Genomic DNA, 26,612 nt, shown 5'->3' with positions numbered 1-26,612 from the left:
TTTTTTTTTTTTTTGGTGCTGAAATAGAACCCAGGGGTGCTCTACCACCAAGCTACACCCCAGCCCTTTTTATTTCGTTTTAAGTCAGGGTCTCCCTAAGTTGCTGAGGCTGGCCTCAAACTTGTAGGTCCCCGCTCTTACCATTCCCCTCTCATGGCCACTGCCCCCCCCCCACTCTGGGGCCCAGCCACACCAGGGCAGGGAGGGCTCCTGGGCACAGCAACCTCCCGGAGAGCGGACAGAGGAAGAGCACAGGGCACGCTCAGCCCGGCCGGGCAGAGGCACCATCTCACTTTAAAGGAGACAGCGCTCCTTGGATCTTGCCCATGTTACTGCAAGTCACAGAAAATAGCAGGGTTTTTCTGAAAGACACTTGGAGCTAATTCATCCGAAGCCCTCCAAAGCTGCACGCATGGGCATATCCTCTAGCCCATTAATTCCACTTCCAGGAAATGTGTCCCAAGGAAATATTTGGACAGGTGAGTAAAGAGGTGGATCCAAGGATGCTCGCTGCAGCACCAGGGAGAAAAGCCAGGAATGGAGGGGGTTCGCCAAGCCGCAGACAAACACCACAGAAATGAATTGTGGCGTTCCTGTACCCAGATCCGGGAGGGCTACAAAAAAACTGCAAAATATCATCATTGACATAGAAAGATAATCACAGTCGATTGCTGAGTTTGAGACAGGCTACGAGACTCCACCTATTGATGCCATTTCAATTAAAATCTGTATTGATAAAGAGAAATCTGAAAGTGCATACATCAAAATGTCAAGGGACAAAGATTATCTATGGGGAGAAAGCCAGATGATTTTTCATTTTCCTCTCTTTTGTATTTTTCTGACAAATACAAAATCAGTCAATTAAGGTTCAATTAATGTGGTGTGTGTGTGTGTGTGTGTGTGTGTGTGTGGCTGGAGATGGAACTCAAGGTGTCCTGTAGGCCAGACGAGGGCTCTTCCACTGAGCCACATCCCAGTCCCAAATATTTCATTACATACGCCCTGTTCAATACACTGCAAGGCCACATGGGACTGCTGGCATTAGCTGCTTCTAGGAACAGGGAACTGGTGGCTGAGGGTCAGGTCACTGGGCAGTTTTTCTCTGTGTATTCTTTGTGTGCCCTTTGGATTTCGAATCACATCAACTTCTTTTCTTTTCACGGATATAAATTAAATTTACATTTTGTGGGCTGGGGACATAGATCAGTTGGTAGAGTGCTTGCCTCACATGCGTAAGGCCCTGGGTTCAATCCTTAGCACCACCAAAATTAATTAATTAATTAATTAAATTTACATTTTGAAACAAAAGAAAAACATTTCAGGGCATCTTTGATACCTTACAACTTCCATTTCTGTGCAGCAGAGTCACAAACTCAAATAGCTAGAGGCATCAGGGAGATCCATGAAGGACAGGCCAGTGTGAGCAATAGGGAGGAGTGGGGGCTGTGGCCCACTGGAAAGCAGAAGCCCGTCTCTGGTGCAGCGTGATTCTGCTTGAGCTGATTAGATCACACAGGAAGGCTGCCCAGGCTGCCAGCCCTTGTGGTTGATCAATAAAAGCCACCCAAACTTCCCTGTGCATGCCCTTATCGTAACCCACACACTGCCTACCCCCGAAACACAAGCCTCTGCTGCCTGGTACAGGCCTGTCTGCAAGTCCTTCATTAGGAAAAAAAAAAAAAAAAAAAAGCCAGACTGCGACATTTATTCCTATTTAGAGCCCCTCAGAACACTAGGAGAAGAAACTTGCCCTGGGTTAAACAGTGGCTGCCCCAGGGCACAGTCTAAATCCCCATGCCCCTGACTTCAGTTCTAACCATAATTAGTTAACGTGGCTCAAAGGGAGCCGGAGGTTTATGGGGCTACTGGTCTTTCTCAGTACATCAGCATCTTAAGGGAGCAAGAGGAGAAATCAGGGCCCAATGCAGGAGGTGAGTTCGCCCAACTCTTCTGGAAAGGATGGCCTCCGTGTAAGGCTGGGCTGGTCAGAAGCCCAAGTCGAGGTGCAGAAGAAGCCGGAGTCCAGGCTGGGTGTGGAGCACTGACCTAGGGAACATGAGGTTCCATTCCCAGCAAAAGTGGGAGAGGAGGAGGGCGGAAGGAAGAGGGAGAGTGCGATCGCTGGCCTCTGCCTCCACCTCCCGGCCTGTGCCCACCCTGAGCCCTCCAGGTTCACACCCTGGCCAGCCTGGGGCCCAACACACCCATCTGCAGGATCCCAGCCACATGGGGTAAAGGCAGGACTCAAGTCAAGGCTGACTTGAGTCCTGCTCTGCCATCTTAGCAGGCTCCCTCCTCAGGGCCACTTCCCAGTTACTTCACCTTCGAAATGAAGCTGAGGTCCCCTTTCACAGAGTGGCTGTGAATGACAGGGGGTGAGAGGTGAAGAAGTTGCAGGTGAGAGACGGCTCTTTACTTATCCAACAGGCAAAGCACTTTAAACGGTCACACTTGGGGCTCATGAACGTGTAGGGGAAATGGGACGTTTTCGTGCCCTTAAATGCGACTGCCCTGTACAGTTCGAGGTGGGCTTCTGCACATCGCAAGACTCCCTAAATCCCAATGCGCCCTTGCTGCTGAGCGCCTGCACTCACACCTGTTGGTACTCGAGTTCCTCCAGATGACAGATTGGGAGGCCCAGGGCTATTAAGTGACCTGCTCATGTGGCACTCAGGAGTGCCATAACTCAGGAGTCAGAATTAGTGGCGTCTCCCCTCCCCTCCTCCTGGAAGCCTTGTCCTGGGTCCCTCCCTGCCTTCTCAGAGCAACAGGATGGGACTTGGCTGGGCACCCCGCGACCCCAACTGGATCCACTTCCACAGGGCACCACATGCCCACCAGCCAGCAACAGTTGCTTCTGAGGTCCCCCTGGCTTTGCCCTGACTTTGGCACCTCTGGGGCCCCAGCTCAAATCCTCAAGTCTCCAGGTACCTTTTTGTCCAAGCAGCAAATCTCAGGCCCAAAGAGGAAGCTCCACGGTGAAATGGTCCCACAAGGTAGCTAAGTGGGGAAGAGCCACTGGGAGACAAACTGGGGTGCTATCCAGGCAGGCCCTGTGGTACGGGCTGGCAGGACATCCCCATTATATGGACAAAAGACCCTGATCTGGGGCACCAGCAAAGGTGCTCAGGCCACCATTGCCCTGTGGCCACAAGGGCCAGCAAGGGTCACCCAGCAAGGAGTCACAGACACTCCCTGAGAGGGAACCATGCTTTGACACTGTGGTCACTGACCTCCCCTCAGCCCACCCATTCAGTCAGCTTCTCAAGGGGAAGGCCACCATCCAGCTCTAACAGCCAATTAGCACATGGCATCTCTGGCCAAAGTGATTGGCTCACGGTAGGCACGTGACCTAAAGCAGATCCAATCAGAGCACAGGTTGAAACTTCCTAGGGGAATCCAAGCCCTGAAATCCGGTGATAGAGACAGGCCATCTAGGCAAAGTCTGCTTTTCAATCGTAGACTCTGGAGCACCTGGCACCCCTCGAAGGGCCACAAGGAGAGTCCTTCAGTCCAGAGCATCGCCAAGGACGCAGAATGAAGAGCTGGGACTGGGAAAGAGAGTCCTGATCACGTTTTTATTCTGGATCAGGCCTCACCTGAAGTTACAGTTAAAAGAGCCTAAGAACGCCTGTGTGTTGCTTAAGCAAGTTTAGGTTGGGTTTTCTATTACCTACAACCAAGAGAATCCTAAATACCTGGCAGAGCTGTACAGGTACCCAAGATGAAAGTCAGCCTTCTTGTGCATAAGATCTGCCTGTCCCTCCTACCCACCCCCAGGTCCTACACCCTGTCCCAGGAACAAACACAGGCACAGGTGCCACACACAGCACTGGGTGGACTTTTATTTTAAAGTCAAAGGCACAGCCTGGATGGGCTGAGGCAGTGACAGTGGATGCCCAGCCCACACGGCCCCACCCTCGGCCACGAGCAGCTGTGCAAAAGGGGAAAGGGTGGGTGAGAAAGGGGCCTCCCCTCTAAGGGTCGCCTACCTCCTTCCTTAGCCCCAATAGGGGAGAAGCAGGTGACATAAAGTGAGGCAGAAATGCTCCAGGGGGCCCCAGGGTCTCTCCCTCAATCCCCCCAACACAGGTCTTTGGTGGACATAATTGCACAGACAGTCCATAAAGTGACAGCTTGAGGAGTGTCCCCTCCCAGAAGCCACGCCTCAAGGGAGAACAGGGAGGGGTCCCAGTTTCTCGCCAGTGACAACCCAGCGTGTAGGAACGGGGAGAGGAGCCCTCCCCAGTTGGAGCAGCCCCTGGGCGGGACCTTCCGCCAGGTGAGGCAGTGTCTGGGAGAGGGCGGCGACACGCACTCCGGCAGCCCCCCTTCCCTGCACCCCTAACTCTATCTGGTAAGACATAAAAAATTCTCTGCTTATAAAAATACTTCTGCTCTGTCGGGGAGTGGGGTGCGGGAGGGTGAGGAGGGGGCGATTCCCGGGGACGGGGTGGAGCTGCTGGCAGAAGCCAGGTCCCAGCTCCTCCGGGGAAGGGGTCACAGTGGTGTGGGGCTAGGAGGGGGGCAGGGGGCCGTTGGCTCGGCGGGAGGCTCCCTTGGCAGCAGGGGCCCGGCCCGGGGCGGCAGGCGCGGGGGAGCCGCGGCGAGAGGCGGCTGCGCTCCGCAGCTTCTGCTTGCGCCGCTTGGCGAGCGGCGCGTTCTCCACGCTCTTCAGGAAGAAGCCCTCCCGCTTGCCGCGATTGAACGCCTGGTGGGAAGGCAGGGTGAGGCCCGATCCTAGCTGGCCCTCCTCCTACCAGGTCTTGACCTGCAGCCTCCCAAAGGTGAGGACCCCAAAGGACCCGAGGCCAGGCTTGGTTGACCCGACCCTTCCAGGCTCGGGCTCCGCCGCCTCCCCCGACCCAGATCGAGGCTCCGCCCACCCCGCCGGCCCTGCCCTTACCATGAAGGTGGCGTTGAGCCCCGAGCGCACCGCGGGCCCGGAGGACTCCAGCACGTCCGGCGTCCGCAGTGGGGGCGAGGAGCGCGCGCTGCCGTCCTGCAGCCACGAGCTACCCCGCAGCCCCTCGAGCTTCAGCCGCTTGGCGGGGTCCACAGTCAGCAGCCCTGGAGGAGGGACAGGGAAGTGTGAGAAAGGGGTCATGTGGAGGCTGCACCCCAGAGATCCAAACAGCCCCACTCTCCTCTTTATCCATCCCCCAACGAGGACACCGGACCCAGTGACCATGCCTGCCCCAGAATAAGTAACCGTATGACCTCCCCATCCCCAACCATGGATTGCGACCTCCAGCTCCGCACCTCGGACCAGCTCCTTGGCTTCCTCTGACACGCCCTGCCAGGCCTCCCCGTCAAGGGAGAAGCGCCCCTCTCGGATCTTGCACATGATTTCGGCTGCCTGGCTCTGCCCGCCCTGGCCTGAGGCCCCCCTGGAAGGGCACCTGCCCCGACAGCATCATGTACTAGGAGAAGGTGGGCGGGGGGGGGGGGGGAGGGGGAGAGTGAGACCTTACAGGCTGCAGGGCCCAGGCTGACCTCTAAGCCCACCCACAGACCATTCGCCTCTACCTGGGGTGACTCCTGAGACCCTAGCATGATGAACCCTGATTTCTACCCCTAGTACACGGATGCCTCAATCCCAAAACCACAGCGACGCCCTGTATTTAGGAAGACCCCCGATCTCCATCTTAGATGCAAACCAGCCATCCCCACTAAAGCGACCTGGCCCCCCGCCTCGTTTACTCCCGAATCAGTGAGACCTCCAACCCAGGCTTGGGCCAACCTGAAACCTTCTTGGGGACCACGACTCCTACCAGAATGACGCCCAGGCTCCAAAGGTCGCAGGACTCGTCATAACCTTGCTGCGCCAGCAGCTCAGGGGCCGCATACTGCAGCGTGAAGCAGGGCGTCTGCATGGGCCCGGCGGGGCTTTGCGGCCGCAGTCGCGCGAACCCGAAATCGATGATCTTCACCGGCGCCCCGGGCGTGTCATCCGCGTACAGGATGTTCTATAGGGACAGAGGCCCGCGGTCAGAGGCGGCCTCGCGCGCCCACCCCTGCCCAGCGCCGAGGTCCCTCGCCCACCTCGGGCTTGAGGTCGCGGTGCACCACGCCCGCCTCCTCGTGCATGAAGCTCACGGCTGACACGAGGCTGCGCAGGATCTGGCTCGCCTCCGACTCGCTGAAGTGCCGCTTCTTGCGGATGTGCTCCAGCAGCTCTCCGCCCCGCAGCAGCTCCAGGACCAGGTACGTGTGCAGCTGCGGGCGGCGCGGAGGGCCACGGTCACCACGCCGCCACTGACGGAACCCAGCCAGGCGCACACAGCGGCCAGGCCAGGCCCCAGTCCTCCGACCCCTCATGTTCCAGCCCTGACCTTAATACCACCCGCAAGAGCCACGCATAGGCCTCACCTCAAGTCCTCGGATTCTACCCCTCCCAGGACCCGCTTCTTTGGCCACTTTAAAGCCCCGCCCCCGTAAATCCTGACACCTTACACGCCCTCCGCAAAGTCCATCTCCTAGGCCATCCTGCGGCCAGCCCTACAGTCCTCGGGACCTACTGCCCTCAAATCCCACCTCTCGGCCTCCTGGGTCCCCTCAGGACCCCAAGGACACCACATCCGATCCTACGCCCCGCCCATGGCCCTCAAGCCCCTCCTCCTGATCTCTGGCGTCCCTGCAGTCCACCTCAGCCTGGAAGCAGTCACCTGGTCGTGATGAACCTCGTGCAGATTCACCACGTTGGGGTGCGACTGGCACAGCCTCAGGGCGGCCACTTCGCGCTGCGTGTTTGCCTCAAGCCTGGGGAATGGGGCAGGCGCGATTAGAGTGGCCCTCTGGGATTGGAGTGGCCCTCTGCCAGCCCGGCCACCCAGGCCAATTGGCTGGGGGTCGCTCCCACCTGCGACTGAGGATCTTGACTGCAAACTCCTGACCGCTCTGGCGCTGGCGGCAGCGACGACACACAGAGAAGCTGCCCTGACCCAGAGCCGGCTCCCGAAGGTCCAGCTCGTACTGCTGGAAGAATGGCGAGTCCTGGAGGCAAAGGGGGCGCATCAGAGGCCCACCCTGGAGACCCATGGCCACACCACACCACGACCCACCTCAAAGAGGCTCAGGACCTCATCAAAGACACTGGGGACGCCTGGTGCACTCAGTTCGTACTCCCCAGCCCAGACCCCTCACACCCAAAGTTAGTATTTCCCCAGCCCAGCCCAGCCCACCTGCATCATGGCACTCCTGGCCACTGCTGCCCGGCCAGGCCGGTCTCCAGCGCTGGGGGCTTCCAGCGCGTCAATCATCACAGCATTGTTGTGATCAAACAGGATGGACGGCGCCACGAAAGAGTATCCCTGCAAGGCGCGGTCAGGGGCACATAGGCATGGGGGTCAGGGGTGTGGGTGAGGAACCCTGGAAAGCCTGCACCAGAGGGTGGGGGAGGCAGAAGGAAGACCGGGGCAAAGGGACTGTGGGGGACGTCCCCATTGCATCCTGGTGCAGAGGGGATGGTGGACACATTCTGTTCCACCTGGCTTCATAATGGCTTGGGGCCCTGTCAGTCCCCCGCCAGTCTCTGACCCCACCTTCCTCAACACAATGAGGTCCCTCCCAAAGTACCTGGCACATGCTAGTGACCAAGAAAATGACAGGCAAAAGCATGAAAGCACTGTGGCCTGACATCATACACACTCGGCTCATGAGAAGTCAACGCTGCTGAGGGGAAAAAAAAATCCTTCCCTTTCAAACCAGAATTTGGCCCCCTTGGCAAGGTGGAGCCACCGAGGACATGCGGAGAGAAGCCAGAGTAAATTCTTTGGCTTTCCTGGGGCCCCATGTGCCAGCAATTCCAGAGAGTTTCAAGGGTAACTTTAACTGTGTGCTGCTCTCTCCTGAAAACCTAGCCCCACTGTGCACTATAATGCAAGCTGCTCAGAGGCGGGACTTCCGTCTGTTAGGTTCACTGATACATCCCTGGTGCCCAGATGAGTGCCTGGCACGCTGCAGGTATTCAATACACATTTCTGAATCGTTACATAAATGAATGGAAATTAACCAACGATTAACAAAAACCAACTTTCTCATCGACTGGGACAGTACAGTGAGGGACGTTGGAGCAGAGTTGTCAATTCTAGAGTTTCATACAGGGACTGACCCATCCATCCTTGATACTGGTCTATTCTTATTGACTACGTATGGACCGTCTTACAGGCCGGGCATCAGAGCTGGGCCTAGGGACACAAGGACCGAACACACAGTCCCACCTCTTGGGGGCATCCGGACCAGTCGGGATACAACAGGTCAAACTGCCCAGTAGAAGGTGCCATTCTGCAGGGGGCTGGTGCACAGGGAAAGGGTGACCCTGGGGGCCTGGTGAGTGGTCGAGGAGGAGCCGGTGAATGGGGGCTTGCCAGGGGACTACTGTGGCAGGACACTCCAGGTAGAGGGAACAGCATGCGCAAAGACACAGAGGTGCATCCTGGAGCCTCTGGGCACTTCAGTGGTGCCCCCAACGCATCAGGTGGGGTGCTAGTGAAGAGCAAGCTGCACAGTGACAGGGGCCTGCAGAGCCACGGGATAAATGTGGCACCTCCTCCTGGATGCCCACATAAGCACGTGAGTAATTCAAAAACAGTATTTTTTTAATAACAAGGGGATGATGGACTAGAAGGGAAATTAACACAAAGTTTAAACCATGAACCATCAAACACGTGCCCTGCTGCACTGGTCTCCATAACCGACAGCCCCAGGCATCTGTAAGTGGGGAGGCCTGGAGGAGAGGCTGCGTCCTGACCGGGACCCGGGGCCTGTGTGGTGCCCACAGTCAGCCAGGGCAGGGGCAGACCGAAGCTCCCTCCTCTTCTGAGTCTGCGGATCCAGGAGTTCTCACCTGAAAGATTCGAGGGTCCCCAGCCGGGGGGCTGCCAGCGGGTGAGTAGACAGGCTCCAGCCGAGTAAATTCCTCAGCAAAGTTGCCCACATCCAGCTCTGAGCGGATCTGGGGCCGGAATGGGGCCGGGATCTTCCTGGCAGCCAGAGCAGCCCAGTCTAGACCCTGGGGAAAAGGAATCATCAGAGATTAGGGGTCCAAGGGCAGGTACTGGAGACCCCACTTCACTGGAGTCACCCCCATGGGCAGCTCCCCAACAAGGCAAGGGCATACCTGGCCTCTGGGACGGGCAGCTGTTCTACCTACCTCCCAGCTCCCGCCTCCCTCCCTCTGGTAACAGAGCCCCTATTCCCCTCGGAGAACCGCCCTCCATCACACTTCACCGGTTCTGGAGCTTGTAATAGAGTTGTCATGACAAATAAGTAAATCTGTCCTACTGCGAGGAGGTGGGTCTGGAACTGCTGAGGACCAAGACCCTCCTGAGGCTTAATGATGAAGTCCCCATGCAGAAAAGCAGAACCAAGAAGTTTCAGCACCTGTAACCAGCCTTGCCTGAAGCCAGACCCCTTTTCTTTGGACTTTTCACTCATTGGAGTATAAATATGCCCTTTTGTGTTTAAGCTAATGTGGAGGAATCTGTTAATTGCCTGTCCAATATCTACTCTCTCTGTCTTTCTTAGCACTGAAGTCACAATTTTACTCCAGGAGAAAATGTACAGAACTAAAATACAATATTTTACCCTCTCTTGATGTTAGGGATGCCCAAAAACTTAGAAGCAAAAATTGCCAGGTAGGAGTGCAGGGAAAGATCCTCAGGAAGGAAAGGGGAGCCAGGCATGGTGGTGCACACCTATAAGTCCAGTGGTTTGGGAGGCTCAGACAAGAGGATCACAAGTTCAAGCTCAGCCTCAGCAACTTAACGAGTTTAACTTAGCAAGACCCTGTCTCAAAAATAAATGAATAAAAATAAAAAGGGCTGGGGATGCAGCTCAGTAGTACAGCATCCCTGGGTTCAAGAGCTTCAGCGGCCAGCCTGGGCCACGAAGCAACCCTCAGGTTGGAGGCTACGTGCTAAGAATAAGAGAGCCAAAAAAAGAGACAAGAAGAGCTTAGATTCCTGAAGACACCTTGGCACCATGGAGACACCACGCACCCGTGGCCTGCCAGCCTCTGCACTTCTTCCGTGTGAGAACAAAGCTAAAGAAAGCACTGACTTTTCAGGTCACTGTCCATCCTGATCTCTGGTGCTAGCAGCCAATTCTGTCCCAGTGGACGCCACCATTCTGAGTTGGACTTTGATCAATTGCACACAAGAGGCTTGAAGGCCCCCATTCTGCCATCAGGGAGCTCAGCAGAAAGACTGTGCAGAGGGCAGAAGGAAGGGAGCCCTCCTTCCAAGCTGTGGGCCCAAAGACCTGGGGGGCCTCTGCAGCTTGGCTACTCAGCCGCTCCCAGACCCATCCTGAAGCACCAGCCAGATTCAGGAATGTACGACCTTCTTCTTTGAACCCAGGAATGCTCTTCCACCAAGTACGTCCCCAGCCCTTTTTATTGTATTTTGAGACAGGGTCTTGCTGAGTTTCCTCGGCCAGCTTCAAACTGGCAATCCTCTTGCCCCAGGGCCGGAAGAGTTCACTGAAGGAACTGACCCTGCTCAGTCACCTCCTCTTCCCCACCCGCACCCCCGAACTTCACCTCTGTGAGAGCATCTCAGGGCCGCCTTCCAGGCTGGCATGGCTAGGAAGGTCCAGGGTCAGCATTCACAGTATGGGTGGCAGAGTCCCTGGCCACAGTGAGGGCCCATAGTGGGTGGCCCTGTGACCACGTCAGATAAGTGGCAAATCTGATCCCCCATGTAAAAGAAGACTGTGGCAGCCGAGACACGGGCATTCAGGTCCGCTGGCCCTGGGTTTGAACCTTGGCTCAATCACTGCCTGGTTTGGTGGCACTGGGCAAATGACTGAACTTTTCTGAACCTCAGCTTCTGCGTGTGGAAAGATGGGGACCCTCAGAGGGTTCCAAAAGTAACATGAAACCATGTCAGCAAAGGGCCGCCCTGCAATGGGTGTTCACGGTCACAGGGTTCTGGCAGGTGACGCTAGGGCCACATGCAGTGCCTGAGTCAACCAGGTCTCACGAGGCAGAGTTCACTGTGTGCCACTCTCTAACGTGCATGTGCTCTTGACAAGGGAACAAAAGCCCACGTGGCCTGATCCACGGTCCATCTGAGATACAGGCACAAGGACCAGTAGGAACAAAGAGCAGAACACCTGTGTGGATGCTGTCAGCCATGAGTGTCACTTGCAGTGCCCGTCTGGGCCATAAGAGACCCATCCACAGCAGGGATCTGCTCCCAACTCCCCACCATTCCTGTGCCATCTTGGGCAGGGCACCAGCCTTCTGTGGCTCTGTCCTCTGAAAGCACTGGCCAGTCCACTCCCAGGTGCGACTGTGATGAGCCTGGTGTTCCTCCCTCCTGGAACACATCTGCCCAGCTTCTGTGGAAACGGCATGAGCCCAGCCCCTAATATGCACACCGGCCTTGTCCATCTGAGGGTTTCTGGATAAAGTAGATCTGGCCCGGCTCAGACTGTCCCTCCAGTGTCCCCCCATCCAGAGCAGCAGCCTGGCCTGGGATGTACAGGAAGTGTGGGCCCCCAGGTCAGAAGCCTCACCTGGAAGAAGGGATGGTTCTTGACCTCCTGTGCCCCCTGGGGACCCGCACCCAATCGCTTCTTAGGGTCCTTGCACAGCAGCCGCTGCAGCAGGTCCTGCGCCACGGGCCCAATCCGGGGGGGGAAGGGAGGGGAGCACTTCAGGATCCGTCTGGGAGGATGGGTGGGGCGTCAGGGGCAGCGAGCCCCCCCCACGGCCCAGCCCAGGCAGGCCCTGCAGCCCCTCGGCCGCCCCTCGCCACCAGCCCACTCACCGGGACACCTCGGCCTGCGTGTTCCTCTCGCCCTCCAGTGTGAAGGGCGAGGCACCCGTCAGCAGCTCGAAGAGCAGGATGCCCAGGCTCCACCAGTCCACCGCCTGCCGAGGCGGGGCAGGGGTGAGGGTGGTGAGAGCCTATGGGCTCCCACTCACGCCCCGCCACTACCACCCCAGCCTCCCCACCAACCAACCTTGCCGTGCCCCGTCTTGCTACGAATGATCTCAGGGGCCATGTACTCAATGGTGCCACAGAAGGAGAAGGTCCGCTCTTTCTAGAAGGACAAGAGGACCTATTCGTTCATCCACTCCTCTCTGGCACCCCAGTGGCCTCCAAGGCTCAGAGCAGGAGGCCTTGTAAGGCCGAGGGTGAAATGGGGGAAACTCCTGGATCTGTTGACTCTGCACCCCCAGAATGCAGACAGGGAACAGGAAGAGACAGGCGAAAGGCCTGATGAGGGAAGCTCAGCGGAGACTACACCCGCTCACCTCTTCCGTCAGGAACTCTTTGCTCAGGCCGAAGTCCGTGAGGACGATGTGGCCCTCGGAATCCAGCAGCACATTCTCCAGCTTCAGGTCTCGGTAGATGATGCCCAGCTGGCGGGAGCAAGAGGGGAACTAAGGCTCCCTCCACAAGACCCTCCCCAGCTCCTACCGCTGGTCTGGTCTCTGCACCAGGTCCCTTGCTCAGAGTAAGGAGAGCCCCAGAGAAGATCATCCACCTGCCAAGGCATCTCTAGGGCAAGAATGGGCCCGGGGTGCAGCTGCACCATTAGATTAAAAAGAAGCCATTGAAGATCAAAGGAAATCAAGGAGTGAAAGGGCGCAGGACAGGCTCTGAGGTCCCCAAGAAAGGAGGCTGTGTGAAGAGCCCAGGCCTCAGGAGACAAGTCAAAAGTCTCCATTTGAGGAAGTTCTGTGAAGGCAGCCCAGAGTTCCTGGTGAGAGGAAAGCCCCTTCCAGGAGGCACCAGGGGAGGGGACCCCACCAAGCAGCACTGAGGCTTCCTGCCAGGAGGCCTGGGGAAGCAGCTCTGGTCCCCACCAAGGCCACCACCCCACCCCCCGGAAGCCCAGGGTGTGAAATGAGACTGCCTCTTTGGAGGCCCCTCATTAAACCAGACCCAGTTCCTATGACAGCAGCCGGGAACCTGGGTTCTCACCCACCTTGTGCAGGTGTTCCAAAGCCAGCACGATCTCACCCCCATACACGCGCACCTCGGCCTCCTTGAAGTACTGGCGCTGGTAGAGGTGGGTGAACATCTCACCGCCACTCACGTAGTCTGAAGGTGCACTTGGTGGTTAGACTCGGCCCCCTCAGGTGGCCTCACCGGCCCCCATTCCCCCAAGTTGGTATGTGGCAGTGCCCTCACCCAGAATGAGGTGCAGCTTGGCATCGGTTTGGAAGGCGTAGTGCAGCGTGACCAGGAAGGGCGCCTGGCGCACCAGCTCCAACACAGAGCGCTCGGTGCGCGTGTGCTCCTGCGTCTTGGCGCGCTGTACCAGCGCCGCCTTCCGCAGCACCTTCATGGCATACAGCTTCCCCGCGTCGTGCCCGCCCGCCTTTCGCACCAGGAACACCTTCCCGTAGGCTGTGGGAGCAGCGAGTGGGTGGAGGGTGGGCTGTGAGTGGGAGGGCGGTGCAGACTGGTGGGAATGGGGGTGATGCCAACCCAGAAGGGTGTGCACGCTGCGGGTGAGAGGCACGTGTGCCAAATGCTGGCAGAGCCTTCTAAGGAAAAGGTGTGCACATCTCCGGAGGGTGCTCAGCAACACCAGAGAAGGGGCATGCAAACCAGCCTGGGGCAAGAGCAACTCCAGGGGCTGGGGGTGGGGTGGGGCACATGCAAACCTGCCAAGCTCAGAGGGATGGAAAGGGATGCAAATGGAGGAAGGGCAGCAGAGGTGCACTCCTGGCCAGAGGAGGGATGTGCACACCAAGATAAGGAGTTTGCAAAATATGGGCCGGTGCTGTCACAGAGGGGAGGAGCTGTGCAAATCACTTGGGATGGGTGCATGATCCCAGGGAGGCTGGCGAGTCGCAGCAGGGGGCATGCACACGCAGGATCTTGCAGGGAGTAATGATGTCAACGTGGAGCGCCCTGGAAGTGGGCATGAAACCCTGGCACAGTAGGGTGGGGCTGGCAGGGCGAGCTGTGCCGGGAAAGGGTGGGGGGCCTCCCCGGTGGCCTGGCCCAGGCCCAGGCGGGTGTGCGGGCTGGAGGCACAAGACACTATGCCTGGGGCACCTGCACAGTGGCCAGGGTCCTCACCTCCCGTGCCCAGCACCTTGAGCAGCTCGAAGTTCTCCACGCTCACCTTCTCCTCGTGTCCGGTCAGGTTGGCTGCGGGCACAGGGGGCGAATGAGCCCAGCTAGCCCCTGGCCCCTCATCGCCTGCCTAGGGCAGCCACCACCAGGCCCCGCACCCACCTTCGATGATCTGCAGTTCTACCGCGCAGCCCTCGTCCTCATCCTCGTCCCCCATGGCGGGCGGGTCGCTGGGGCCCGCGCGGCTCGGGCTCCGGGCGGCGCCGGTTACATGGCGGCTCCCGCCGGGGCGGGCGCTTCCTGGTGCCGCCTCCGGGGCCGAGCGGGCGCCGGCACCGCCTCCCGGCTCCCCGCCCCGCGCGGCCTAAGTCAGGCGGCTGGAACGTGACAGCGCAGGGCTGCGGGTGGGCAGCCAGCGGAGGTGGCCCTGTGTCCCCAGCCTGGGGCAGGCGCCCGGGCTGCGCGCTCTTGAGCCCCACTCGACCTGCCCCGGGGAACTGAAATGGCCCAGTGTGGCTGCTGGGGCCGCGCCCCCAAGCCAGGTGCTTGTTCAGGATGCCCCCTGCAGCCAGTGGTGTCCAGAGCCCTGGGGAGGGGTGCCCACACAACCTCCCTTCCACCAGCGCCTGCCCCGAGGGCAGACAAGCCACTCTGTTCAATTCTCTCCATACCCAGTAAGAGTGAGCCACTTAACAGGGGTGATAACCCACCACCTCCTCACCCTTTTCTTTCCCTCCGTGCTGGGGAAACTCAGCCACTGAACTACATCTCCCACCCCCTTTATATTTTTTATCTTGAGACAGTTTCACTCATTTGCCCAGGGTGGACTTGCCACCCTCCTGCCTCAGCCTTCTGGGTGGCTAGGGTTACAGGCCTGCAAGGATGCGCTCAGAAGCTTCCCTTTTGGTCACTCCTTGACTGTTTACCTGAGAGACAAGCAGGCGAGGCCAGCTGCTGCCTGCACAGCTCAGACAGCTCCTGTCCCTCCAGGGGTCCTCTGGCTCTGGATGCCAGGAGGGCTAAGAGAGTGTAGGAACTGGGCCTCAGGAAGGAATACCTGGCTGGGGCATGACTCACTGGCCAGCACTCACCTGGCATGCACGAGCCCTGGGTTCAGTCCCCAGCACCGCGAAATAAGAAAAGGAATACCAAAGCCACACAGGGGAAGTCCCCTCTCCCATCAGGCCCAGAACCCCTGGCTGGCCTGGCCTCCAGAAACCACCAAGCAGGGTTGGGCAGCCACAACAGTCCCCAACCCTAAGACCTCCGGGAGGGGGCCCTCAGCTCTTCTGTCCACTGGAGGGCAGCGGCCTGCCCTGACTCCACCCTCCTGTGGAGAGGAGGGAGGAGCCACCCTCCCAGCTAAACCTGCCCCCAAATTCAGCCTGCCTCAGGTCAGCCCCCAGCAGCCCCGCCTTCCTTCCCCTGGGTGGCTCCAGGTACACTGACTCACATCCTGTCCCCAGCCTAATTGCCTCCTTCTCAGGTGTCATCCTAGAGGTCCTGATCAGAGTCCTAGTGTCCCTCCCACCACTTGTGGCAGCTCCTGGTTATAGATGACACTCCACCTAGTGAGCTGTGAGCTACCCAAGAAAGGCCTCAACCCCAAAGGGGTGGGGGAAAGATGAGGAGGCCAGAAGATACGAAGGGGAGAGGAGGGTGCCCTGGGGAGGGAGGGCAGGACCACGGGGAGCACACTACCCTGAGGCCCAGAACCCGGGCCCAGGCCCCAGCCGCAGCTGGCTGCTCAGCACACCACCCCCTTCACACCCATTGGCACTTCCAGGCTTTGGCAAGTGCCCTTTGCTGCCCTGTCCACCCAGGGCCATCCGGCCACAGATCCCCACCAATCAGAAGGACTGGACCTAAAGGTGTTCCTGGAACCTCCAGCTCATGGATGCAGCCAACAGACAGCACAGACTCAGATGGTCACAGCCCAGCTTTATTCTCATGTCCCTCCAACCAAGGCTCAGAGATCAGCCCAGGTCACGGTCCTCAGGGAGTGGGCCTTGGCTCCCCGTCTGGACCTGGCAGGGGGTTCTCTTGCCCACTCCTGAGAGTCTCCTTCAGCTGAGGGATCCCCCAGAGACCACCTCCTCAGTGATGACCGCAGGGCCGCACTAGGGGCCACTCGTGGGCCGTCCCCAATACCCACAAGCTGGTCCCAACCCCATCTAGGGGCTCCAGGGCAGGCCGTGGGGAATTCAGGGACCCAGGCCTCTTTGTGCAAAGACTGCCCTGGGGTGCCCTGGCTCCCGGAGCTCTTGGACGGGGGAACCCCACTGACACTCCAGCGGCGAGTAGAATGGTCTCGCGAGCTGACTGTCCCTGAGTTGTCACTGGCTGAGGGAAGGGGTGAGGGGATGTTTCTCCGGCTCCGGTTCCTCAAGGCCTGGAAGAAAATGCTCAGCTCAGGCCTGCCTCCCTCGGGAGGATGCCCAGACTCCAGGGGACCACAGGGGCCCCATACCTTCTGCCCACCCTCTGTCTCCTCCAGACAGGCCGCACTAGCCAACCCTGGAACAGGCCAGACCTTCCTTCAAGCTGTACTCTTGCTAGTCCCCAAGCACACTGGCACCTCCAAGTCTGCTTCAACCTCTCCTCTCCGAGGCCACTGCATTCCTCATAGAAGCCACACGTGGCCTCTCGCACCCCCCATTTCTTCCATGCCCCACTTCCTTCCCTGAGCATTGTCACCTCTGACATTCTGGGGTGACATGGTCTGAGGGGCTGGGGCTGAACTCCATGTGCATCCAAGGGAAATACCCACTGGACTTCAAAGACTCGGGAGGAAGAAATAATGTCAATGTCTCACGGTGACCTTCTATAGGACTACATGTTGAAATGGTAACATTCAGGCATATTGAGTTAAATAAGATAAAGTTATTTTTTTATAATATTTATCTCTTCAGTTTTTAGGTGGACGCAGCATCTTTATTTCACATTTATGTGCAAAGACTGCCCTGGTGCTGAGAATCGAACCCAGTGCCTCACGCATGCTAGGCGAGCGCACACCACTTGAACCACATCCCCAGCCCCCAAGATAATGTTATTAAAATTCATTTTACCTGTCTCTTTTTACAGGTGATGAAGCTATTAGAAAAGTAAAAACTGCTCATGTGGCTCACATCCTATTTCCATTGGGCAGGACTGTTGTAGATGATGATTTTTTTCGGGGCGGATTGGCGGGGAGTGCCGGGGAATAACTCAGGGACACTCGACCACTGAGCCACCCCAGCCCTATTTTGTGTTTTATTTAGAGACAGGGTCTCACTGAACTGCTTAGCACCTCTCCATTGCTGAGGCTGGCTTTGAACTTGGCTGCCCCATCCTCCCGAGCTGCTAGGATTACAGGCGTGCGCCACCGCACCTGGCTGATAATAATGATTTTCATGCGTCTTGTTTCTGTCTGCCTTCCTACACCAGAAAGTCCCTTGCTATATCCGCAGTAGCACACCACCTGGCACTTTGTAATGGATCCTTGTCAGATGAGAAAATGAATGAATGAAGTCAATCTCCCAGGGGCCCCAGCGAGACAGACCCCCAATCCTTCCCCAGACCCCACTCACCCTCTCGGCTGGCGTCTGCTTCAGGTTCCTGGAGTGTCTTATTGGGACCATCCCATTCCACGACAGGTCCTGGAGGACACAAGGCAGCCGCTGTGCCCATGGGGCCAAGACCAGAGGACAGGAAAGAAGTCCCCTCTGCCAAGGCGGTGGGCACACAGGGAGTTGGGGGCTCACAGGGACAAGGATCTTTCCCCTCACCTTTGCCATGGGCACTGGGTGCTCCCAGGGGGCCTGGACGGCGCTGGCGGAATCGCTCCCGGGGGGTGTCCCCTGGGCTGAATGACTCGGAGCTTCGCCCCACAGGGAACCGCGAGCTGAGTTTCCGCCGCTGTCCCCCTGCCAGGGTCTCCTCACGCAGGCAGAGGGAGCTCTGGGCCCGGCGCATGGGTGCCGGTGAAGGGGACCCTGTGAAAGGCACAGCAGGGAGGTGTCAGGGAAGTGCAGGGGGTGCCGGGCAAGCAGAGGTGGCCATGGGTGAGGCTGCCCAGGACCAGGGAGACAGGCGACAGTGCAGAGCAGGGGACAGGCGGACGAGGTGGCCGCGGAGGCCCTGTGCTGGCTTGGAGCTGACTCGCTGCCTCACCTTGGGCAAGGGACCTCCCTCCCTGGGCCTCAGTGTCCTCATCTGCTATCTAGGATAAATGACCTCTCTCTAAAAAGACCCTGCCACCGCAATGGTCCTAGGATGGGGTAGGACTGGGTGGGTGACAGCAGACAGGAGGAAGGGCCAGCAAGAGGAACCCCAAGAGCCCAGGACAAAAAGTGGCTGAAAGCATCTGGACAGGTCGGGGTGGGCAGCAGGGAAGGCCAGCGGGGACATGGGTACAGGCAGGCAGTAAGGCAGGCGCCATTAGGGGGACATGGGGTAGGGACCTCCTGGTCACCTGGCCCTCAGACCCACCTGTCCCATCCGCCTCCCTGCCCTCGGGGAGCTCCGTCTCCGGGGGGCCCCCCAGGCTCTCGGTGCTGCCAGCCCCATCGGCCCCCAGGCGTGGCCCCCCATGGGGGACCCCCTCCCTCCGGGGCCGCATCAGCCTCTTCACCTTGTCTGCCAGCCAGCTGCCCTTCCTGGGGGCAAGAGGGCACAAGAGGGCGTAAGGACGGGAGGCAGGAGGGAAGGCGGGTGGTCAGGGATGGCAAAGGCCAGGCTAACCCTCACTAGGGCCTGCCCCTGAGCTGGGCCAGGGGTTAGAGGACAGGGCAGGCAGGGGCCCAAGTGGCAGGATCCCAGCCCCAGGGAGGCGAGGGGGCCTCACTTGGTCCGGGGCAGGGGCCCAGGCTCTAGCACGCGGTACTGGTCCATGATCTTCTCCACCAGCTTCTGCTTCTCCCGGCGCAGGGCGTTAAGCTGGTCCCTGGGAGGAGTGGGGGGCGGGGGGATGAGGCCCTGGAAGGCCCAGGTAGGAGCTAAGCGCAGTAGAAGGTACCCGCGTGCAAGTGTGCTGGTGAGACTAAGCCTGGGCGCTGGGTCTGGCGCTTTTCCTGGGACCCCCCCGGGCTCCCCATGAAGCCCCCCAGGAGTGCCGCGTCCCGCCAGCGGCCTGCTCACAGGTACTCTCGCTGCTCGCGGTGCAGGTGGTCCCGGCTCTCCAGGCTGCGCTCCAGGAGCTCCCTGTTCTCCCGGCTCAGGGCCTGCACCTCGGCCAGCAGCTGCCGGTTCTCCTCTTCCTGGGCACTCCGGAGCTCGGTCAGCAGCTGGCAGGTGGTGGCACTGGTCAGGAATGACTGTGGTGCAGGGCGGCCTGGTGGGCCCTCCCGGCCCCCCCTGCAGGCCGGCCACCCAGGGCCGCTGCCACCGCCCACCACACCTCACACTGCGTGGTCAGCCGGCAGGCGCTCAGGTCCAGCTGCTGGTTGGACTCGCGCAGCTGTTGGCTCTGCATCTCCAGCTGCGCCCGCTCCAGCTCCAGCCGGGCCAGACGACCCCGCAGCTCTCCACGCTCGCCCTGCAGCTCCCCTCGCTCCCGGGACATCTCTGCCAGCAGCAGCTGGGCTCTTTGGAGGCAAAGAGAACTGTTTTCCCAGGGCCAGAGGGGCCAGGCTGGGAAGAGGAGGCAAAGCAGGCCCACAGGGACAGTGACCACCACACGGGGACCCACTTCACAGAGGGGAACCCTGAGCCCGCGTGGGCTGGTACCTCTCATGCTCACTCTGCAGCCTCCGCAGCTCTTCCTCCAGGCCCCGCTGTCGATGTCCATCCTGCATGAGGCGGTCACGCTCTGCCTGCAGGGCCACCTCCTGAGCCTCCACATTGGCCCTCTGGGCCTGCAGCTGTTCATGCCTGAATGGACAAGGAACTGAGAGGACTGTGGAGCCCTGGGGCCGTGGCAAGTGGGTGCTGACTTGTCTTGACCTGGGGTCTGTCGTCTCCTAAGCATTGGTAACCAGATAAAGCCACAGGGCACGATGCCACCACTCCCAACAGAGGAGCCCAGCCATGTGGGAAGCCCATGCCCCCAAGAGGGCACAGCAGCAGCTAAGGACATCAGAGGACAAAGGTGGGGTACAGGTGTGGCTTCCTGGTGGGTCAGACTTGCCAGGAACCTGCTCTGGGTAACGGGTGGCTGGAGGGAGGAGCCACATCCTCGGGGTGCTCACCGGCCCTGCAGCTCCCGGTGGGCCAGCTCCAGCGCCCGCATGTTGGCCTTGAGGTCTCGGTGCCGTGCCAGCAATCCCTCCAGCTCTGTCTCCTGCCGCCGCTGCAGCTCTGCCAGGGCCTCATGGTCCCGCAGCAGAGCCTGCTGCTGCCCACGGGTCTCTTCCTGGGACCGCCGCGCCTCCCGCACCTCTTCCTCCAGCACCCCCAGCTTCCTGTGCAGCTCCTGGCCCTGCATGGCCAGCATTGACTTCTCGGCCTAGGACCAAGGAAGGAAGGAGCCTTGTGGTGGAACCCCAGGCCTAGTAGGGGGTACAGGAAAGGGGCCAAGGGCAGAGGACTGGGGGGGGGAGGACAGCTAAAGGCCAACTGAAGAGGTTAATGGGCCAGAAGAGGACAGAGGCATCCTGGGGACTGGGTGGCGCCAGATTGTGCAGGGGAGGGCAAGAGGCCCAGGCAGAGACGGGATAGAGGGGGGCCAGCATAGGCCACAGGGGAAGGAGTGAGGATAAGGGCTGGCTGCAGAGGAGAGGGTTGAGATGGGAAATGACAGGGTGAAACGGGTACAGCTGTCGGGGCTGGGGACTGGGACGGGGGAAGAGTGCAGAACAGGACCATATAGGCATAAACGAACTAGGGAATGGCAGCCAGCTAGTTCCCTGGGGGAGTGGGGAGGGAAAGGGCATAAAATAATACCAAAGGGCGGGAGCGGGGTCAACCCGGCCGCGCCCACCTGCAGGCGGTTGCTGTGCTCCTGGGCCCTCTGACTCTGCAGCAGCAGCTCCTGGGCCTGGCCCTGCAGACTTCCCAGCTGCCTCTCCAGGTGCTGGAGGTGCCCCTGCAGAGCCACCTTCTCTGCCACCAGTGTCGCGTTCTGCCCCGAAAGGAAAGTTAGAGGTGGCCACAGAGCTGACCCCCCCACCCACACCCTAAGACCCACACTCACGCTGCGCTCCACCTCGATGAGCCGCCCGTTGTGTGTCCTTGTGATCGGAAGCTCAGCATGCTCCTCCGTCTCGAGACCCCCAGAGTCCTGGCGCAGCTGTAAGGCAGTGGGGACATGCAAGTGGCAGTGGCCACATGGGGATGGCACAGGGACCGTCATTGACTCGCTGTGATGGCACTAACTGGGCTCACTGGAAGGTGGCGGAGCCCAGGCCAGACAAGCACAGCAGCCATTTCAAGCAGGGATTCCATCCACTTGAGGAACAGGGGAGACAGGCCCCAAAAAGGCCTCACAGCCGCCTGACCCCCAGCCCGGTGCTGCTTCCAGCAAGCCCCAAGGGGTGTGAGAGGAACAGCTTGCCAAGAAGCCAGGGAAGGCCAGGGGACAGCAGCCCTGGATGACGGCTGGCCAGGGCCCGGGTCCCCGGGCCTGGCCTCACCCGGAACAGCTCCTCTTCCAGCTGCAAGGTCCGGTTCTTGAGCTCCATCAATGCTTCCTCCTTGCTGGTGGCCGCCGCCTGCAGCTCAGCTTCCAGCCGCTGCTCCAGGCCCCGGTACCTGCCAGGAGAGGCCTTGGCACCCGGCCCGTGGCTTTTCCCTTCCCCATGCCCCTGCCTGCCCTCCTATCCCCGGGCGCCACCCCCACCTCTGCTGCTGGTTCTCCTGTTCCTGAAGAAACTCCTGGCGCTCCAGCGCTGCCCGCTCCAGGTCCTGCTGCAGGTGCTCCAGCCGGGCCCCCAGCTCGCGGCCCCGCATCATGGCCTTCTCCAGCTCCTGAGGGCAGGGGAAGGCTCAGGGCGCGCGGAGGCGCGGGGCCTGACCCAGGGCAGAGGAGGGCCGGGGTGAGGCACGGGAGTGCGAGGGCGGCTTTCTGCCCTTGCTCTGCCACTCGGGGCGGATGTCCCCAACCCTTTGGGTCTCTGCTCCCCCATCTGTAAAATAGGAGCCAAGTCTGGCGGCCCGTAGGGTGCACATGAAGGATCTGGGGGTGGCTCGCCCGGAGTGGGAGCCGCGAGCTGCGCAAAGTCTTCACCTCTCGCAGCCCGTAGTTCTTTCCCGTGTACACAGGGAGAGGGGCATGTGCCCTGCGGAGCCTCACACCAGCCATGTGAAGGCAACAGGGACTCAGCACAGGCCTGCAGCACACCTTCCACCACAGGGGGATGGCCACAGAGGGCTGGCAGGACGAGAACTTGGGGGTTCCCAGGCCTAACCACAGTGGAGACCTCAAGGGTGGGTCAGGGCCTGTGATCTTTGGCGGTTGGGCCACACCATTTCAGGGGGAGAGGGTGGGAGGCCTCTTCTGGCCTGCGGGGCCCCAGAGGGATGTCGGCCAAACCATTCTGACACATGGGGGGACAGGCAGGCAAGAGTCGACACTGACCGGTCACCTGCTACAACTTGCTGCTAGAAACCAACCCTGCCAGCCTCTGCTGCTGGTCCTGGCCTAACAACCCACCCAGGCCCCAGAGGGGGCACTGCACTTCCCTTCGGCCGTGGCCATGGCCTCTTTCTAAAAAAAACTACAAGTCCCACAAGGCACTGCTGCCTGGCCAGCCACCAGTGACCTCTAGGGCCCAAGGACTGCTGGCTGGGGAGAGAGGGGATGTGACCAAGGCAGAGGCCCATAGCCTCAGCCCCGGCCCCAGCCTGAGAGGCTTCCACACCCCAGAGGCCCCTGGTCCCCTGCCTTCCCCAGCCAGCCGGCTCCTCCTGGGCCACACCCAGGTAGCACCAGGAACTGCTCCAACCAGGAAATCACAAAATTCCCTGTGCCCAGTGGCTTCCGCCCTCTAGGTCCTCGGAGCCAGCACTCTCAGCCCACCAGGCTTACCCCACCCTCCCTGCCCCACTATGGGTTCCCTCTTCCTCTCCTGATGAAGCACACAGTGGGGACCAGGCCCTACCCCAAGCTCTTGGTCCATTATAAGATCCTGTATGACAGGTAAAGTTTTCTTCCAGTTTTACAGGTGAAGAAACGAAGGCTCAGAGAGGCAAAGTACCTTGCCCCAAGCCACACAGCTGAAAAGCAGGGATTTGGGGATATAATGCAGTTCCTGTGGCCTGACAGAATCTCTTGGTGACACCCCATAGAGTCCACTCCAGAGACAGCCTCTCCACAACCATCCTCCCATTCCCAAACACCCCTCAGGGAGCACCTGTCCTGCATAAGCCCGAACTCCAGTCAACCCAACGGTTATCTGAGTAATGACTCCCCCTCTGTGGATCTCAGGTCCCGGTCTGTACCGCAGAACGGAACTGGACGCTCTTCACGCCAGAACTCCCAATTCCTCACCCAAGCGCCCCCAGCGCGGGCACCTATTGGCCCAACCGCCCTCCCCATGGCCTTGTGGTGCCCTCTTTCCCTGAATTGCCTCTCAATGGGGACTGACCACTTTGCCCATCTTAAACCTCCTCCGGTGGCTGCCCACTCCCTTGAGGGGAAAATGCCAACTCCTTCCTTAGCTGGGAAAGAAGCCTAAACCCCAACCAGCAGGACCCTGCTCAGCTACTCTCCACCTCACCTCTCCGCCCGCCTTCCACCCTCCCACAACTGGGCCTGCCCTTTGCCCTCCTCCTCCTCCATGAAGCCTTCCCGGATGTGGCCCTCCCAAGTCCAAGCTGCGGGCTGGACTCCATGGCTCTGCCACCTGGCATGTAATCACAGCCATGCCAGCTGCCCGGTCACCACTGTGTGCCCACACCTGGTACCGTCTGGCACCACAGAGATGCTGCTAAAACATGTATAAACGAACAAATGCAACTTTTTCCAGGCCTTCTCTCTCCTCTGTCCCTGTCCCTGTGCCAGCCACCTGCAACCCTGCTACTGCCTCCGGATGGCCCAGACCAACTGAGGTGACCCTCCTCAAACAGAACCCCACACTCTCACCCTTGAGCGGTTTTCCCTGCTGAGGATGGAGTAGCAACACCTTCCAAGCTGACCCCAGGCCCCTGCTCCTTGTGGGCCCTGAGCATCCTGAAGGCTTTAAAGTCATGCACCTTTGTAACCTCAGCGATTCAAAGGCTGAGGCAGAGGACCACAAGTTCAAGGATGGACTAAGCAACTTAGCAAGACCCTCTCTCAAAAAATTAAAAAGGGTTATAGCTTAATGGTAGCAATCCCCAGTACCAAACAAATAAAATTTAAAAAAAAAGTCCTGTCCTTCCCCATCTAGTACAATCTTGATGGTTCCTCCCTGAAGATTCTCTTTTTCTTTTTTTTTTTTTTCTTTTGGGGGGGGGGTACTGAGGACTGAAGCCAGGGATGCTTTGTCACTGAGCCACATCCCCAGCTTTTTTAGTTTTTATTTTGAGACAGGGCCTTGCTAAGTTTCTGAGGCTGGCCTCAAACTTGCGATCCTCCTGCCTCAGCCTCCTGAGTCACTGGGATAACAGGCATGCCCACCATGCCCAGCTGAATAACCATTTCTTGGTCACTTTCAACATGCCTTGACCCAGCAGGAACTGGGTCTCTACACCATATCTCAGCCTTTCAAAGATGTGCTGAGACAACAAGGACTAGACCCCCATGTTACAGGAGAAGGCACGGGTGTGGAGGTGAGAAAACTGCTGTAGCCCAAGCACAGTGATGGTACCCAGAGACTCACCCCTCCTGCACCCACCCCATCATTGGCACAGCCTCCAACTGTGTCCTGGGAGGGCAGGGGTGGACCTGGCCTTTCTGTCTCAGGCCCCAGTTTGGTGCTGGGCACTCAGTGAAATCTAAAACCCCAAACTCCAGCAACCAGCCCGGAGCCCGTTTTTTTACCCCGGCCGTGAGCCCTGACGGACGTACCTCATTGAGGGCTTGCTTCTCCCGACGCTCCCTCTCGACGTCCTCCAGGTAGCCGCGGCCCTGGCTCTCCAGCACCTGTGCGCGCTCTTCAGCAGCCTCAGCCCTGGCCCGCAGCCTGGGTCCCTCACGCTCCCACTGCCTCCGCTCCCGGCCTATTGCCGCCAGCGCTTCTGCCAGAGCCGCCCGCTCCCTCAACGCAGCCTCCAGCTCCTGGCCAGATGCCTCCACTGCCTCCCGCAGCCGGGCTTGCTCCTGGGCTTGGGCCTCTGCCTCCCGGTGGGCCTCAGCCTCTGCCCTCCGTGCTTGGGCCAGCTCCTCAGAGATCTGGGCAGCCTCCAAGACTCGGGCCTCCAGCCTTCGGGCCTGGGCTTCCAGCTCAGCCCTAAGGGCCACAACCTCTGTCCTCAGCCGCATCACCTCCTCCCCGAAGGCCTCCTGCTCTGGGATACTACTGGCCAGGACCTCCCCTGGGATCAGTCCCTCCCAGGGCTGGACATCAGGAGCCCCTTCCAACTTCTGCACTGGTTTCTGAGGAGCCAGTTCCCTGACTGCTCTCTTCAGCCTCTGTTCATGCCCTCCGTCCTCTGTTTGTGGCTTGGCTAGGTCCAACCCCTTGCCCAGGGTCTCCCGCTCCTCTAGCAGCACACAGAGGTTGAGCTCTGAGGACCCCCTCTTCTGTTCAGGGCCTTCCTGTTGCAGATCCTGGGCCTCAGCCCCCGACCCGCCCTGGGGAGCCCCTCTCTCCCCAGTCTCTCCTTCCGGCAACTGCTGCGTGTCAAGTTTGATCTCTGGTTCCTGAGGAGGGACCACAGAGATGGGACTCCGGAGACAGACTCCAGGGTCATCTTTCTCCAAGGACCCCCGTGTCTCCACAGTAGGGTCTGATTCTTGGGCAGCCACATCAGAGCCACATCGGGGGGCCGTGGCAGCCACATGGAGGGGCCTCTCTGTCACTTCTAGGTCTGAATCTGATGCCTGGAGACACTCAGCTGACCCTTTGAAAGCTGACTCTGATGTCAGGGGAGCCAACTGGGGACCTTGATGCCTGACCTGGCAAACCAAACCCTGGGAGCTGTGGTCTGAGGCCAAGGGAGTCCTGGGAGCTGCATCCAGCACAGGAAGCACAGGGTCCTGGCTCTGCTCCTCCAGCAGGGGGCGCTGAGAGCATATGAGAGAGTCAGCCAGCCCCAAGGAGGACAGGGTGGGGCCAGCTAGGACGGTGGGGGGGACTCACCTGGCCACCTAGCTGTCCCTGCAGCACCTGAAGCAAGCCTCGAAGCTCCTGATTCTCCCTCTGGAGGGTCCGCAGCTGACCAGCCTCAACCTCCCTCATCTCATCTTGCAGGGAAGGGGCAGCTCCTTGCAGGGGTGCTGGAAGGGTGGGGCCAAGTCAGGACTCCACCCACATTCCCCAGCTCCTCACACAAACCCCATAAAGACCTGGAGGAAAGAGGGGGATTAAGGCAGAACCCCTCCCATTACAGCTGCAGAAAACCATAGGCAGCCCCCCCATCCCTCACATGGTGGCACCCCTCACCTTCCACAGGGGACCCGGGGATTGGTTCCAGCTTCCTCTGAAGCTCCAGCTCCAGTTCCACATTCTCCTCTGTCAGCTGGTCCACCTGATGTCGCAAGGAGTCCACCTCCTAGGGGTGGAG

At 59.5% G+C, this 26,612-nt stretch overlaps 2 protein-coding genes across 2 annotated transcripts in view; both read right to left on the bottom strand.

Annotated features, from left to right (window-relative positions):
- Positions 1-3,818: 3,818 nt before the first annotated feature.
- On the bottom strand, positions 3,819-14,370 carry Rps6ka4 (ribosomal protein S6 kinase A4). The gene is given in 18 exon segments (XM_015478188.2): positions 3,819-4,711; positions 4,907-5,070; positions 5,263-5,389; positions 5,391-5,423; positions 5,775-5,969; positions 6,046-6,219; positions 6,669-6,762; positions 6,863-6,996; positions 7,185-7,313; positions 8,849-9,013; positions 11,524-11,674; positions 11,778-11,881; positions 11,974-12,054; positions 12,269-12,376; positions 12,946-13,061; positions 13,152-13,370; positions 14,052-14,123; positions 14,211-14,370. Coding segments are annotated over 18 exon segments (2,316 nt in total). The 5' UTR covers positions 14,266-14,370; the 3' UTR covers positions 3,819-4,516.
- A 1,604-nt stretch (positions 14,371-15,974) lies between these two features.
- Positions 15,975-26,612, bottom strand: part of Ccdc88b (coiled-coil domain containing 88B) — a 13,572-nt gene continuing 2,934 nt past the window's right edge. The window contains 16 exon segments of the mRNA XM_015507040.2: positions 15,975-16,440; positions 17,618-17,686; positions 17,816-18,022; positions 18,519-18,685; positions 18,874-18,972; positions 19,167-19,312; positions 19,426-19,612; positions 19,755-19,898; positions 20,216-20,472; positions 20,947-21,087; positions 21,160-21,255; positions 21,599-21,716; positions 21,805-21,932; positions 24,955-26,112; positions 26,189-26,325; positions 26,492-26,600. Of these exon segments, the coding sequence (XP_015362526.1) occupies positions 16,385-16,440; positions 17,618-17,686; positions 17,816-18,022; positions 18,519-18,685; positions 18,874-18,972; positions 19,167-19,312; positions 19,426-19,612; positions 19,755-19,898; positions 20,216-20,472; positions 20,947-21,087; positions 21,160-21,255; positions 21,599-21,716; positions 21,805-21,932; positions 24,955-26,112; positions 26,189-26,325; positions 26,492-26,600 (3,219 nt within the window). The 3' untranslated portion in view covers positions 15,975-16,384.

This window comes from Marmota marmota, unplaced genomic scaffold (assembly GCF_001458135.2).
Source record: "Marmota marmota marmota unplaced genomic scaffold, marMar, whole genome shotgun sequence".
NCBI classification, from domain to species: Eukaryota; Metazoa; Chordata; class Mammalia; order Rodentia; family Sciuridae; genus Marmota; species Marmota marmota.
This window is presented reverse-complemented; position numbering and strand designations above follow the sequence as displayed.